The sequence below is a fragment of the Halictus rubicundus genome, chromosome 17 (genome assembly GCF_050948215.1).
Source record: "Halictus rubicundus isolate RS-2024b chromosome 17, iyHalRubi1_principal, whole genome shotgun sequence".
Lineage (NCBI taxonomy): Eukaryota > Metazoa > Arthropoda > Insecta > Hymenoptera > Halictidae > Halictus > Halictus rubicundus.
The window spans coordinates 205388-221505 of NC_135165.1; the positions used below are offsets into that span (position 1 = coordinate 205388).

General features: G+C 46.6%; 2 protein-coding genes across 2 annotated transcripts in view; both read left to right on the top strand.

Moving 5' to 3' along the window:
- The window catches only part of Lrch (Leucine-rich-repeats and calponin homology domain protein), a 30434-nt gene extending 26900 nt beyond the window's left edge, over positions 1-3534 (top strand). The window contains exon 13 of the mRNA XM_076802946.1: positions 1761-3534. Coding sequence (XP_076659061.1) covers positions 1761-1910 — 150 coding nt within the window. The 3' untranslated portion in view covers positions 1911-3534. The remainder of the gene's footprint in view (positions 1-1760) is intronic.
- A 2727-nt stretch (positions 3535-6261) lies between these two features.
- Positions 6262-16118, top strand: part of LOC143362695 (homeobox protein aristaless) — an 84135-nt gene continuing 74278 nt past the window's right edge. The window contains exon 1 of the mRNA XM_076803068.1: positions 6262-7396. Within this exon, the coding sequence (XP_076659183.1) occupies positions 7246-7396 (151 nt within the window). The 5' untranslated portion in view covers positions 6262-7245. The remainder of the gene's footprint in view (positions 7397-16118) is intronic.

The window sequence follows — 16118 nt, forward strand, 5'->3', positions numbered from 1 at the left end:
TTAGCTTGTATAATTGTATAATTTTTGTAAAGATCCGAATGGCACATCGAGTGGATGAACGTACGCGTGTCGATGAGTAAAAGAGAGTGAGAATAGCGCCTATATATTATTATTATTATTATTATTATTATTATTATTATTATATCATACTGTATTGTATGAACACAGATATATGGTACGTTGAAGCTACATCCCTCTTTGGACGTATTTTTGTTTCTCAAATTGTACTTAATCGAATTGATGAGCTTTGATCGATCGCTCTGAAGAAATCGGTGCTTATTTTTATCTTGTTGTTTTTTCTAAGCTTAAGCTTTTTTCTACGATCGTCGAGATAGGAAAGCTTTTCTTCCTATTCGATTCGAGTCCCCTCGATCGATCGGGAATCAGATCCATCGATCCATCGAGGGAGCTGAATCATTTTGACTCTTGAAATGGCCACTTTTAGTCGACGAACGAGTTCAGGGATTTTACTCGGGATTGACCTAATCGAAGCTTTGTTGTGAACCTTAACTATCGAGGTGGATTCTTGAGCAGAACGTTTTTACATTTTCCTCGGTATCACGTATTCGAGTGGCTACTTCGTAAAATATCGTCATATTATTAATTATAGAAAATACTTGTGGTTGGTTTTGGACGTTTCACAGTCTCGTCGACTCCACGTCGATTTTTAGGATAGTCGAGGATTAAACGAGACCGCGTGGGGTATTAATTGTAACGAAGTCTATTGTCCCTTGAAACAGGACACCTAATCGAGTAACGAATGAACTTGTTCGTACCTAATTTCTGAATCGCGACGCACAATGAGAATTTACAACTGCCAGACTAAATGATGTACGAGTTGCGACCGGTCAGACCGTTCCGATCGGTCTCGAAAGAATATACGCTACTTTTGGTTGTTGGAAACCATTTTACATTCGAGAAACGTACTCTGTAACATCGATTGTACGACTAACCGATAACGATTGTAACACTATTTCCACCGATAATAAAATATTCTTTTGGTAAAATTGCTGCTGAACGACAATGCACAAACATAGTCGACGTCGTAGAATATCACACTTTCGCATCATAATACACGGTCTCGATACTTGTTCACGTCCAAAAAGGCTTCAAACACGTACACGAAATTACACATTACGTATGAGACAATGTCTCATATTGCGTTATCGAAGAAGAAACAGACAATTGAAATATTTGATGACAACATGAATGTTGAAGATGTCGAAATGAAACTTGTACTGGCTTCTAGAAGTGCTCTTCAAGTTTTGTTTCACGTTTATTTTTCCAACAAGAAGAATCGAATGTTTTTCTTCGAATTGCTTCAGAAAATTTCGATCTTCCCCAAACACCGCACAATCTTCTCGCACTACTACCGCTACTACTGTACTACTGACAAAACTTCAAAAATCCTCTTACAAGCCGTCCCAAAAATCATTTCAAAATCTCCAACAGTCCATTTTGTACAGGGTGTTTCAAATTTGCTGGTACAAACAAGAATGGAATGAATCTGGATGAAGAAACGAGTCGAAAACGTAGAATAGAATTTTGTTGTTTGAGGTTTTGTTTTCGAGAAAATAGAACTCGTAGAATCGGAATCTCTTCTACATTCTCGTTTAACTGTACCAGCAGAGCAACGAAACACGTAGCAATCCCATAGAATAGAATAGAATATTTGTGAAGCATTGCTCTGTACAATTGAACCTGCTTCCACCGATGTTCGAAGGGCGATGATAAATTATTCTGACCATTTTGAATTGCAGAATCTGGTGTGCTGTGCTAGCGACGTGCTGGAGGGTGGTCGAGGCGTGGTTCGCGTGGCCGTAACGGTGTCGGAGCTGCTCAGGTTCCACCAGACGCGCTCTCCGTTGCAGACATCGTCGTCGACGGTGCCGAGCCACGTGCCCGCTTAGCGCCAGACGATATAATCGATCCCGAGAGACTCGTCGATCGGGTACAGGAAAAGGGAGGACCCGGCGACCACGTTTTCCCTTCGGTGGAACGGCGCGATGGAACTCTGGAGCAACGGGGCACCGTGCTGGCGCGTTCACGTGCCACCGAAAGACCGAAAGTCCCCTTTGCTCTGAATCGCGATCGCGATCCAGCGAGCTCGTGACCACCAACCCTCGATCGATCTCGAGTCTCGAGTCTCGACAGACACAGGATAGACTCTTTTCTACTTACCGTAGTTTTCGCGCGACCACCGCACGAAAACAACCCACCAGACTGTAGAGTAGTCGACGATAGACTGTGCGAACGAACCATGACATTCGATTAGGTGTACGAAATCTTTTGTATCGAAGGACAGGCAGGCGTATCTTTGTACGGAGGGACAGGATTAGCGTATAATTAGCAGCGGTGGGCCCGGTTTAGCTGGGCCCGTCGCGAGAGAATCAAACTGCGAAGAATTAGGCACTCTGCGCACTCTTGACAAATAGTGATTCGTCGGAGAATCGTGAATGGGATTATTGTTGTTGCAACGCTTGTGAATGATTCGATTTCCTTTCAAGGTGTCTCGCAGAGACACTTTTTGTCAGGGGCGCGCTCTCGCTTTAGGAGTTAATCACGCGACGTTTCTATATCGTAACGTGGACGCATACTCGAATCAAAACCGCGAAGACATCGAAATTCTCTCGACTTGCAGACACCCTCGGATCAACCCCTAACGTACCTCATCCCCGTCGGTAAACTCCCGACACGATCCCGACCCTGTTGATAAACACCTCGAATTCTCACCGTTCGGTTTCTTCGTTCCACTTGGTATTCGAGGACATGTTTGGTCCCTGAATAGACGACAGGCACACCCACCGAGGAAGCTGGACTTTTGCCTGTGTTCTCTAATGGTCTCGGAGAGCGTGAACGCGACCGACAACAGAGCAGGCAAGGTAGGTTTCCACGTGAAACCGTTGGTAAGTTAGTTAGGAATTTTTCAATGTGACCGTCGGTCAGTCTACCAAGCTGTCGGTAACGACCGTCGTCGACGATCCTCGTGAAAGGATCGTCATCGAATCTCTCGATCGTTTGATCGTTCGCGCGTTCACATAACGTTAAGGCCTAGGTGTTAATTTTCACGATTCTGTTGTCGTGTTCTTTGAAAGCGCGACGCCACCGACACCCCTAATTTTAATTTCGCTAGTACGGGCGCGCTCGTTATCAGGCTCCTCGGTATCGAGCGTCCTCGTGATTTAGTAATAATTATCGCAACGAGAACCCCGTTAGGTGCTAAGTGTAATTGTCGTTAAATCCCGCCGCGTCGTAAGGTTCGTTTCTTTAGTCTCTTCCTTCTTTTCGTTCGACGAGTGATCGCGTAAGGAAAACCCGAAGGATCTCATGCGTCGTGATATCGGCGAGGAACCGAACGTTTCAACCTCGGTGTCTCGCTCGAGAGTCTTGGTTTTTCTTTTTATTTTGACTTCTGTCACGTGTGCTTCTCCGTTGATCAAGATCGCGGAGACACGCGAGGCGACTCACTGGCGAGACACCGAACATAGATAAAACTATACTGTGTATTCGTATTTATTGTGCCAAAGATGTACGTTAATTCTCTCTCTCTCTCTCTCTCTCTCTCTCTCTCTCTCTCTCTCTCTCTCTCTCTCTCTCTATCTCTCTCTCTCTCTGTCCTCTATCTGTGTCTATGTAATGCGGACGAGCCTTTTCACATAAGGGGTAGCTCTCGACAAATTGTCTCGAAGGGAGGAACAACAGCACTGCCAGAACGTCGAGCTTCTTCGACCGAAGATTCCCGCCTCGAATCGGTTCGGGTGTAACGCGTTTATCATTCCCAATTCCGAACCAGTTCCCAATGTTTTTCTTTTCTCGAAACTCTAAACGAAAACGATCCGATTTCTTTCCCGATCCCCACCAGGTATTTTTCCTCTGTTTCTTCTCGACTGTTCAACCCCTGTTTTCGATATCGTTTTTCTTTTTCTCATCTGACTCGATGACTACGTTGTTTGGAATTGCGGATTGAAGCTACGTTGCTGCGAAATCGTGTTTCTATCCGCTCGAAAGCGAACGATGATTTCTGTTTTTCGTTGAATCGGACGAGGAAGGACGCGCCGTCGAAACGTTTGGAGCATCCCGACGCGACGCTCCTTTACGGACAGTATTGCCACAGGCCCACCGAAAAAAGAAAAAAAAAAAAGAAACAAACACCACGAAAAATAATCTCGTTTTTTAGTCGTTGATCGCGCGGAGACCCTCGTATCCAAACGGTTCCCGTGTTCTCGAGGAGAAACCGATCTGTTCCAAATGCTTGCTCGCCCGATCGATAATTATAAATACACCGCACGTAATATATTTAAAAAGATTACAGGATACAGTGTATAAAATAAATCGAGAAAATCTCCACATGTCTATACGGACATAATCGGTTATTTGTGGACCCTTTGGACTACTTCCTCGATCTTCTTTCCTTATCCAGAAGAGTACCTGGTGATCTACGCACAGAGCTGGTCAGCGTCTGCCCGTACGAGCAGCGATTTTCTTGTCCTGGGCATACGCGGGACGGCGGGCACGAAGCCACACCCCCGCGGGCAAGGTTACACGTATTTGTCACAGCTACGGCCTATCCCCGCACCGCAAAGTCCACTTGCTCGTAGCTGTGCCGCCTCGGGCATCGGCGGGCGCCCTTGCCCCCTGATAGGAATATTGAGCAGCTCTACCCATTTCGGATTCTGTGGATAGATTAGTATAAATCTTTTTGCTACGTCTAGTTTCAAGGGTAATTCATTCTGGTGGAATGGAAACGTAGAATAGCAATTTTAGCTTTGAGCTTTCCTTTTCCTGATTTATTTGTTTTCGCGACGAAGCACCAGCTACGGTGCTTCTATATTTGAATGTTTATCAAAATATTGGAGTTGAATTCGATTTCAGGTTACACCGCGAAATTTCATCGAAATCGGTCAACATAGCTACGACCTGTAAACGATTAAAAATGGTAAAAAATGAAGAAGATTGAAAAAAGTGCTTGGTCCAACGCGTTTTAACTTTTCAATCATTTATTTCGTTAGATAAACTACTTTGGTTTTATGGAATTTTTTAGGTTGATCATCAAACCGTTAAAGACCCAACCACTCGATTCTCAAAGTACCTTAAGACCCCGTCAGGGTGAACAACCTCTTTCCAAGATGGCGATGCGGCAACTGAAACTCCACCACGCTCGATCTGCCATCCTTTCTGTACGAGTAAAAAATCACATCTGGAACCCCTAACAATCCCAACCACGGAGAGAGACCTCTGTACACCGAGAACCCTAAGGGACGAACCTTCGTAGCTTCATCCCGCGTCGACATCGAAAAGCAACCCGTCGGCGATGATCCGTGGGTGGATCACGGTGGGCGGAGTCGGTCGAGTCTTCTGAAACTCCATTTTGTTGTCGGAAGGCGTTCCCATCGATCCACCTTCCCCTCTACCAGGTGGGTACCACCTTGGCGCAGCTCGACCTTCTCCAGGTGGAGGGAAGGCTCGCGCGAACATTGCCGAACAGGAGTTCGCGATACGAGTGTGCTAGCTGGCCGCTGCCGGGCACTGGTTCTCCTCAGGTAGTCGCGTGGCACCGTGTTAACCTAACCGCGCTCCGCTCTGTCTCACCTGCCCGGGTCCGTCACCTGTCGACCAGCTAGGCCGCCGGTGCCTGGCCATCCGTGACGTTGGTCCTCGCCATCATGGAGCCTCGAATCTCTGGTCCTCCTGATCTCTCGATGCGATCCATCCTCGAAGACACCGATCCGTGATCTCGTCTCAATCGCGAAGCCAACGATCGACCTTCGGAATCCCGTGATACGGAATGTGTAAATCCAACAACGAAGCTCCACGTACCTGTGAGGTTGGCCTCCGCTATCCCGGAGTCCTGAACCTCTGAACCTCCTTCCTCCTGATCCTCTCAGTGCAATCCATCCTTGGAGAACATCGAATCGTCTAGCCAACCATCGAAATCGATAGACGAGTAAACGCAACGTCGAAGATCCGGGCTACGTGCCTGGACTCGAGCAAACACGACGATCTGGGGGGTTAGGTGTCTGCGACGTAGGTCCCCGCCATTATGGATAACCTGGGGCTTTGATCGGGTCTCGGGTCCTTCCGATCTCCCAGTGCGACTCTTGTGCCGCCAATCCTCTTCGTCGTCTCGCTCGAGCCAATCATCGAAACTCGGAATCTCTGAGCACTCGAGCAAAAACAAGAACGGAGGTCCAGGCAAGATGTCTGGTCACGTGTGACGTTGGTGCTCGCCATCGTGGACAAGCCAGGGCTCCGAACAACCTCTGGTCCTCTTGATCCCAGAGTGTGATCCGTTGGTGGGACATCGATCTGTGCGCGCGACAACCGTCTGAATCGTCGAGCCACTATCAAAGTCCAATTGGAATCCCGTAAATGAGGAGTCGAGTAAACACAACAACGGAGGTCGACACAGGTGTGCCGAGCGGCGGCGGTTCATTGATATTTCCAGGTAACGAGCCCGCCGGTACGCGTTGGTATACAACCGCCGGTTTTTGCGCGACATTCGCGAGCATTCGCGAGGCTTGCCTTCAGTCTGCAATGATACTCGACGTCGCTTACGACCGCGGTCCAACGAGATCGGTAAACAACGACGCTCGGCTCTGTTCTTCCTCCTGGATCTCTCGGCGATCCGTCTCGATCGGTTCCGGAAGATCGAGTCTGCCGGGCTGAGAAAACACGATTGAAAGTCTATCGTTGGACCGATAGCGATATCGGCCGGGTATTACGGATAAATATCAAATTTCCGGTGGTGCCGGCACTCGAGGCGAGGCTCGACGATCGGCTGGGTTATTGCGCTGGAATTCCGTCGGTGGACCGATAAGAATGCGCGAGATACCGTTCGCGTTGTTCGGCCCGAGCGATTAGCATCCTTTTTTTTTTTCTCGGCGTGTTGTCGCGAGATGCCCGATCGGCGAGCTCTGGTGCATCGATCGTGTGCAGAAACGGTTCTCGCGGGAAAGTTGACGCGCGCGCCGATGTCAAAGGGAACCGGAGAGCTGTGACTATCGAGTTTCGCGCTCGGGGACGAGGGGACGTCTATCATCGATCGTTGGTCTCTTTTTCTGACGAGGATCACGCCCCGCGAGTTGCACGACCAGGACACCAGGTTCTTCGTGTGCAGCGAACGGTACGTCGTGGTTCCGATGTGTACAGTGACCGAGGACGAGACTGCTCCTCCATTTTGCCGCCCCCGTTCCGTCAAAGATCGTTCGACTATCTTCGACCGGCAGTGAAGAAATCGAGAGGATAATGGATCTGAGCACGACGCCGAGGAGGGCGACGGAGGGCGTCGGTGACCTTCAGAAGACCAGGGTCGCCAAGAGCGTCTTCAGCATCCGGAGTCTGGTCGATGTCGAGGAGGCGGACATTCCTGCGACCGACGACATCGAGAGAACGCAAAGTGAGTCGATTGTTTTCATTGTTTTTGATCATCGGACTGCGGATTTTACGCATTGTTCGCAAAAGTCAATAGGAGAAACGTAGAACGGTGAGCATACCGAACCAAGATGAGCATGCGATTATATTGGGTTGGAACGCAAGTTCCTAGCATTTTTAGTTGAAAATTCAAAGATAAAATGAAGATATTTACTTTACTCGTAGATACATATATTCGATAATATATTTTCCATTCTGTTCGATTACCTTTTTTCAGGTTACCTTTTTTCCTTTTATCGTGTTATTGAATAAACTTATGAATAAATATCTGAATTTTATCTTTGAATTTGAGTTTAAACCAGCGTTCCAACCCAATATTATTTTTGACGCGAAGGAATTATCGGAAGGACAAATACATTTTTACTTGATTTCTGTTCCCCAAAAATTGACTTGGAAAGTTTTTATTTTGCATAAAGATCCGCGGTCTATCGATTATACTGTTAAACGGTGTTATCGAGGTGCTGAATCGAGCAGACGATGTTCGGCCGATAGGAGATCGGGATCGATCGATTTCGGTGATCGAAATGGACGTTCGCGATGCTAGATTTTGTCAGTATGGCAGGCTTTGCCGGTTTTCCTATGGCGAATTTAGTAATTACTATATAGAGTGCGGATTTTTATCGGATTAAATGTATTCCTTCTTTTGATGATTTTAACATTAGGTTTTTGGAATGCGCTAAAAATGGCTAGAATTCTTGTTATTTTTACAAATCTGAAATAGTTACTTTTAATGCTCGGTAATCCTAATATATTAGTAATTGGATAATGTAACGATATTCCGCCTATTCGTTGTTTATTTCAAGTGCGTAAAATCCGCAGTTTAGTGACAACAATCTGGGGACGTAGGCCTCTAGTTTCTGAGAGACTGGTAGTATCTTTATTTTTATAAAGTTTGATGGCCTGTTGTTTTTGTTGAGTTATATCGGAAGATGTTTATCGATTGGAAGAGGCCAGTGGTGAACGGATAGCTTCTACTAATTTACAACCAGCTTCTTGTGTAATTAAGACCGAATAAGGAAAGAACTATTTTGAAATTGAAAACGATTTATTAGACTAATTGTGTTTCGTGTACAATACTCCAAGATGGCTGCTCGAGTAATTGCAGTTCTAATGCTTACCGATAGTCATTGAATTACCGATTGTTCATTAGTTTACGAGCTTTTTACGGGAAATTGTCATCCTATCGAATGGGATGAGCTTATCACGTAGAAACGTATTAACTATTGGAGGGTAGATTAGGACATGACGCCGGAACGAGTGTTTGAGTAATATTACTAGCCACTCGATCGAAACTGTCGAGCGATTTAGATTACGATTATATCGTACGTTCGTACTCGATACGCGAAGCATGTTATTTTTCATTCAACTTGTCGTATAGAACTATTCTTCGTTGTTCGTTGCTCGAAAACTTATGAATATTAAATATTGTAATCTTCGTCTTTAATGTGTAATTGCATACGCATGTAAACAGAGTCCACGTGAACGATAAACTAGATATGAATATTCGTAACTGATATTTTGCGATAAAACGACATTACCTGTCTGTTGTTCGTAATGAATAATAATTCAACCTGAAGATTGCACTCATTGCCTTTATGATCAAAACGGCTAAGTAGAATACAAAAAGGGAGAAGCATCAAAATAATTATTAACATTCTTCAAATGCTTTAGGGTTGAAATCAATTTTAATATAACTACTGGTTTTTGCAATCGATGCGGAACATTTTCATTTTTCATAGACATCCTCGGCCCAACTATTAGAATAAATGTATATACACATATGTACTTGTATCCATACATATGTAGATACGAATCTGTTCAACTCGTATGAAACCAGTTAGCAACGCCCACTCGCAACGCTGTTACGATTTCTACTATCTTAACCCCTTATACAATATTACAATATTCGGTCAGACTGGTGATGCAAAGCAAAATAGATACGTATATCGTTCACCGTATGTATACCGAAGTTAAAGAAAAGATTGAAAGAATAGAATTCTATCGATATATCAATTCCGACTTTAAAAAACGATTCCAGAAGGAAATTCGTAAATGGCTTCCGCGTCTTGCAAACCGACGGGGACAATTTTGATTTCTTCGTCAACTCTCTCGCTCCCAAACAATAATTTTTCAGCGAAACCCAGAGTCCCCAAACATAGTAGCTTCATGCTTGATTCGCGAGGACCGCAGTCGCGCGCTCCCAGTGTGTAAACACGTCCTCAAAACGATTCACCGCTCGATCGCTCATTGATCGTCGCGCCGTCAGGATCGACGGGTCGACGGGACGCGATCAAGGATCCATCCAGTCCCGGGACGATCGAAGAAAGGTGGATCTCGCGGACGAACTTTCTAGGAACCGAACCGTCCCGACATTCCACCGGCGAGAAACGCCGGTTCGAGCGAGAACGTTTTTGCCGGCGAACGCCTTTTGTGCCCCGTGGTTCACCGGGAACCAGCCAGTCCTTGTAGAGCGATCGAGTCAATTAAGGCTCACTTATGCTCCGGTAAATTGCGATAAGACGACGATTAAGTTGAAATTAGCTCGGTGGCCCCCTCCTCGGACCCGCGTTGCCCCGACCGGCTCGCGGCAAAAAGTGTATCAATGTCGTTATTGCCGACACGTATCGAAGGTAAATTAATACCCGTTCGCCGGACCGCTCCAATTAAACGAGTTACACGAAATCGGGACGTAGTTTCTTTCGTTCCGCGGATCTCGGCTCGGTTTATCTGTCCGGGGGCACGTCCTGGGAAAACTCGAACCCCGTCTTTGACTCGGTTTGGCCGCTCGGAGCGAGAAGCGAGGCGGCTTTCGAGTGCTACACGCAATGCCAAACGGCGATAGGTCGCATTACCGGATTTTCTGTCCTCGCGGAAACACATGATTCGACTGGTTGCAGGGGTTCCGAAATCAGCCGTTTCGCTAATTGAAAACGCGACGGTTTTCGTCGTCGGTCAAGTTTCCAGGCCCCCGGTGGTCGATATGCAAAGCGAACCGGAGCGGCGCGGCGATAGCTCGCATTACTCGACTTTCCTCGCGGAAAATAGATAGCAAATTACCATTTAACCGTCCGGCGATAAAGCGAAACGAGCCCGCGCGCGCGATAGCGGGAATCTCATTCCGCGGAGCCTCGCGTATCGCCTCGTTATCGGGTAATTAACAAGATAGCGCGTCGATTAATAAATTATTTAGGTGCGCGGGCTCGCCGTCACGGGGCTGTCCACGCATATTAATCGACGCGACGGTGCTGTACGTTGCATCGAAAACAAACGTGATTTTTTGTTAAGGCTTCTGGTTATTCTTATCTGAATATACAATGGAAAAGAGTCGTGTGGTTACACTTTGACTTTCAATGGAATCTTTTAATTGATGCACATGCTGAAAGTCTTAACTTCATTCTTAAGGATCGCATTTTTACCGCATCGTTGGGATCTAACCTCATTTTCTTAATTACAATTGCAGCGTGGTAAAGTATTCGCTTGATGCTCCATTAAGAAGGCTTTTCTTTGTTATATAACCGCACGACTACTGTTTCTGTAAGAACGTATTATACATATACCGTTAACAATATCCAATTGTGTTCACTTATCGTTATACGGTAAAAGCAGATGGCATTTCATTTCAGAATTAAAAAAAGATAATATTCTTTGAAGGAAACACGTGTCCGCGAATGGTACAATGAGCGTAACGAGTAGTCTCCAGTTGGTAAAATATTAAGCCACGTCTAAAAATAAAGTCAAGATTTGATAGAATTTTATTTTCTGTAGTAGTAGTTCCTACCAATAACGGCAGTGCTTAACACGTTTTCACAATTATGTAAGAGTAGCATGACTCAAAGATCTAGACAAGTATGTTTTCTCTAGGTTTATCCAATACATACTCCGTCTTTTCGATGTCTCTCTTGGATGACTATCACCCAAAAGTCGTGTCTTCCGACCGGGATTAATATTTATCGCGCCGGCAAATATTATTCTGATATCTTCTAGCAGATAACTACTAACCAAAGAAGTCGAAATATCACTATGACACGACTGAAAACAATTACCGATTCAAACGCTGTTTTACGCGAACTCGAATCGTGGAAATAATTGTTCTTGAGAATGTTGAAACTTGACAATTTCCGCGAGCGATTTCCACGTGAAGCAAACAAAACCATAGGACGACGAATTTCTGTGCCGGTACCCGTCGCGTCGCGTCGCGTCGCGTCGCGTCGCCTCGACGAGAACTTGCCCGGTTCGCTAATTTCAATAACAAAACACCGCATATAATGGTCGAACAATTACGACCATCGGGCTGTGTCGCGGCGCGTTATAGTCTCCTTGGTCTTGTTTTCCTTTACGAGCCTATTTAACAACTCGCCATGTTGAAAAACAGAATATCCAGTGTACGGTTGCATCGCGATTATCACTTTTACCGTTTTTTCCGACACGTTTACAGCAGAAACGTTTACAGCCGAAACTGGCCCGACAAATCGGTAGCCATCCTGGCTTGGTTAATAGCCGGAAACAGCGATCGTCCGAGGGTTAAACTGAGCCAATGGGGTTCGACGATCGAAGGGGTTCTTGGTTCTTGGTCGATTGGCTTCGATAGGGGAGGGTCTAGACGGGGATGGGAGCCTTTGATCCACCCAGGACGCGACGATCAACGACAACATGTCCAGACTCGCAACCCCTATACTAGAAATCTTCCAGATTTCTAGGGTAGCAGCGATTACTTTTCCACTAAGATCGCAATCGGTGAAATCATTTTGGGAACCTCGGTTAGAGTCGAAAGGGTTGGCTCGAAAGTAGAGTGAGAAAGGGTTGGCTCGGTCCCGGCGGCATCGGTGGCGGTGTCGGCCGGCAACAACGAGCATGTTGATTGCGAAAAAGAAGGAACGCGCGCGCACCGTTCTCTCAATAGCGCGCGCCGAGAAACCCATAAATAACCGGTGGTCGGAGAGTTTTACGCGTGCGTACACGATAGACCCGCGGAACCCGGTGATTGGTCGACCCGGTAGAGCCCGCTAATTGTGTTTTATTAGCGTTCTCTTTCCCCTCGGCCGGCCGGCCGGCCGGCCGGTCGGACGGACGGACGGACGGACGGACGGACGCGCAGTCTTCGCTAACTAACCTCCGCCCATGTACTAACTATAAACGACATTGTTATTAAGGGTCCTTACACTGTATCTAAGAACCCACACAGTCGCTCGCGTGCGTACAACGAGGCCTGTGCTCCGCTCTACCCGTCCGGTCCGGCCCGGCCCGGCCCGTCCCGGCCCGGCCTAACTCGCTACCTTCTCCTCGTTAAGGGCTGTTAAGGAGCCGGCCTCCGACGATCTAACGCTCTTTCAGAGACCTGCAGGCGAAAACCGTGCACGCAGCACCGACCGCCGATTCTTCTCTTCTTGGTTTTAGTCGATCCGCCTCACCTCTCCCGTGTCACACTGCTTCCTCAGACATCCCGGGAAATTAAAATAGTTCTGGCAAAGAAATGGCACTTTCACGTTTCTCATACTTCTCCGTTCATCCTTCAGCATTACGATCTAATAATCTAATGATGCACGGAAGACGGGGTTGATATTTCCACGATTTCTGAATCCGTCAAGAAGGATCATAAAAAGATTGATCCACCCGATCCCCAATCCCGTTTCTCCGGTCGCCGGACAGGACGGTCGTTCGCAATATTACCGAGCGGACGCGGACCGGCACGAAGGGGTTAATCGAGCCAGTTGGATCCTGGCGCGAACCTGGTCCGTCGATCTATCCGCGGCCATTAAAGCGCATTACTTGGCTAATGCTCGATTGTAAAATAGAACGAGCCCCGGAGGCCGTGGAACAGTCGAAAGAGCTGGTAGAGTAGGGGGTAAGTTATCTATCGTGGAACATCGATCTTCGGATCGTTTCGATGGCCGAAGAGTACTATACGAGAACATTGTACATCCTGTAATAGAAACACCGTGCGATCGTGGCTAACGAGCCACGATTCTCGTGGGAGCGAAGACGCGGCGATATTCTATTCGCTGGGCAACGCTCCTAAGAATGACAATAGTAAACGGCAACGGCGCGCGGCGCGCCGCGATCCGACCAAATCCGATGAAACATGGTTCCGAACGAAACGAAAACGGTTACCGCGTATTCTTGCGTGACGCGTTATTAGCCGATTGGTTCATTAATCGCTCCGTCGGCCCGAGACAGCCCTCCCCACCCCCTCTACCAACGACCGTTCCGATACCGAGTAATTGCTAATCGCTAATTGCGAGCTGAAACACTCCATCCAATTAACCCTCCCACGAAACGCCTGCTACGAGCACTGTCCGCGGCCGCGCGCTTTGCAACCCCTCCAAAGAGTACTATACCGAACTCTTTTCTTTTCTGCCGATCGTAAATCGACGACTTTACCCCCTCTGCTATTGAGAGTTTGCTTATGAGAAAGGCTGTGCTATCGAGATCGAGAGATGGAGAGAGAGAGAGAGAGAGAGAGAGCTTTTTTGAGAAAACGAATCGAGAGCTCTAGGATATTTTTCATAATTGTTTTGCAACAGTTCTGATCACTGACATTGCTACGTAGAGCAACGAATTATGTTTACGCATAACGGCACGAGATATGTTGCCAGTGGATAACGAGGTTGGTTATTTAGACACGAGGATAGCAAACAGGCAACTGCAGAAAAAGGCGTTATCGTCATTATAATTATAAGTCGTTATGCCCGAACGATTCGAAACGATTAGAACTTTTGCGTGTACTTAATATTTAGTCTTAGATACGGCATTATTACTAATGAACTCATTATTGTTCATAGACAGCACACGGATAATTTATTCTGTTTTGGTATATTCGTTATCGGTAGACTGCGGAGTTTATGCATTTATGACAAAAATAAATAAATAATTAAATTACAAAATTGTAAAGAGATTATACGCGATTTGCGACAGATTTCGACTTACTAAAATTATTAAAAGGATAATTTTTGTTTGTTATAATCGACCTGGAAAATGTTGATTTTGCATAAAGAACCGCAGTGTCTAGTTATCGGACGGTAGATCTTCGCGAGCTCACGACAGAGCGTTAATATGTAAAATTCAAGGAAACGTCTATGTTAACAAAAGAGAACAGTTATCACGAGGAATTTCATTAACTCCTCGACACGCTATCATGTTTTACCGCATTTACCATTCTACATAGAGCTCGAAATTAATTTTTAAACTTATTTTCGTTTGTCAAGCTCGAGTGTCTCGGTCAAAGCATATTTATCTGTGTAATAGAATGCTCGCTTGTGTGAGCCAACACTCTTAATGTTCGGTAGGCCAAATATGAAATTACCAAACGGATGAGAAAAGGTTATAGAACAATGCGCACATGCCACTGATTAGGCAAGCTTTGTACGAAGCCTTCGTGTGTAGCAACATTCCTGTAAAGTAATGCGAACGAAGTGGCCGAATAAGGGTTGAGATAAGTCTGATCATCGTCAGCTATGCGATTGCGGAGCGTCCATTTTCCGAGGGTATAAAAACGACCGAGCAAACGAGCAAAGTGAAACGAATATTAGACAGTAATTAGGGGCTCGCGAGAAAAGGGTAGGATCGAGGCGAGATCGAGGCAGGATCTCGAAGGGCATAGGATTCCCGGTCGCTGGTCAGAGTGGAAGCGTGGGTTTCCTGTAGCCATGGCCCACATTCCAATAAATAACGAAACAAAGGAGCTGGAAATCCACCCCTCCCCATCTGGTTTCGGCCCGCCGCCATATTTACATCCGATAACGAGCCGCCGGCAGATATTTACATTTTTAATAGCATAAACCCACAGACCTGACGGCCGGCTCGAATAATATTTCCCCTGTTCCCCTGTTGCCTCGCTCCATCGCCATAGACGACCCCACCGTGGACGCCATTTATTAGCCCTAATTGATCGAAAGGGGTACCTGTCCCTTTCTTCCCTCTTGCTCCCTCCCTCCCTCCCTCCCTCTCTCTCTCTCTCTCTCTCTCTCTCTCTCTCTCGCATCGGGGCTGTTTGCGTTAGACGTTCAGCTCTGGAGAAGAAATTTCATTAGGGCCACCGGAGGGAGGGGGGTAAGGGGGGCGAATAACGAGGGAACGAGGTGGAAGAGGGAAGCATCGTTTACCGCACGACACATGACGCCGGTGTTTCCAGCAACGATTAGGCTCGGTCGAGTTAACAGGTGACGTGAATCGGATCAGCCGTAACCGAGGCTCCAGCGAGAACACACCTGAGACCATGAGAGCGAGCCGAGGGAAACACATTCTATTGTTTTCCGATGAACACGGTTTACATTGGATATGAAAGGCTCTCGCTGGATGATTAGAAGATTTAAACCCGAAGCGTTAGGGTTATTGTTCCGGTCTCCCGAAGAAACGCTTCTCATTCGCATCGGAAAGCATAAAATTCCGGTAGAGGAGAAACCGGGCGAGTCTATATTAATTTATCGTTCCATAAATAAAATACTTATTCCGGCGGATTGATTTACGGCATCTACATTAATTAACTTCTAATTGGCGCTCTGCTCTACACACGCGCGTCTCTGTCTCGCGTTCGAGCTTCTTTGTTTCTTTTTTTCTTTCGTTTTCTTGCTCTATCCGGGATATGTCGATGGTTTCTGCGAGAGAGCGGAGCGCAAACGTTAACGAGCCGAACATTCTACTTATGATATTTACTCGGGTCCGCCCTGGGTCCCGTTTTATCGAGTCATATA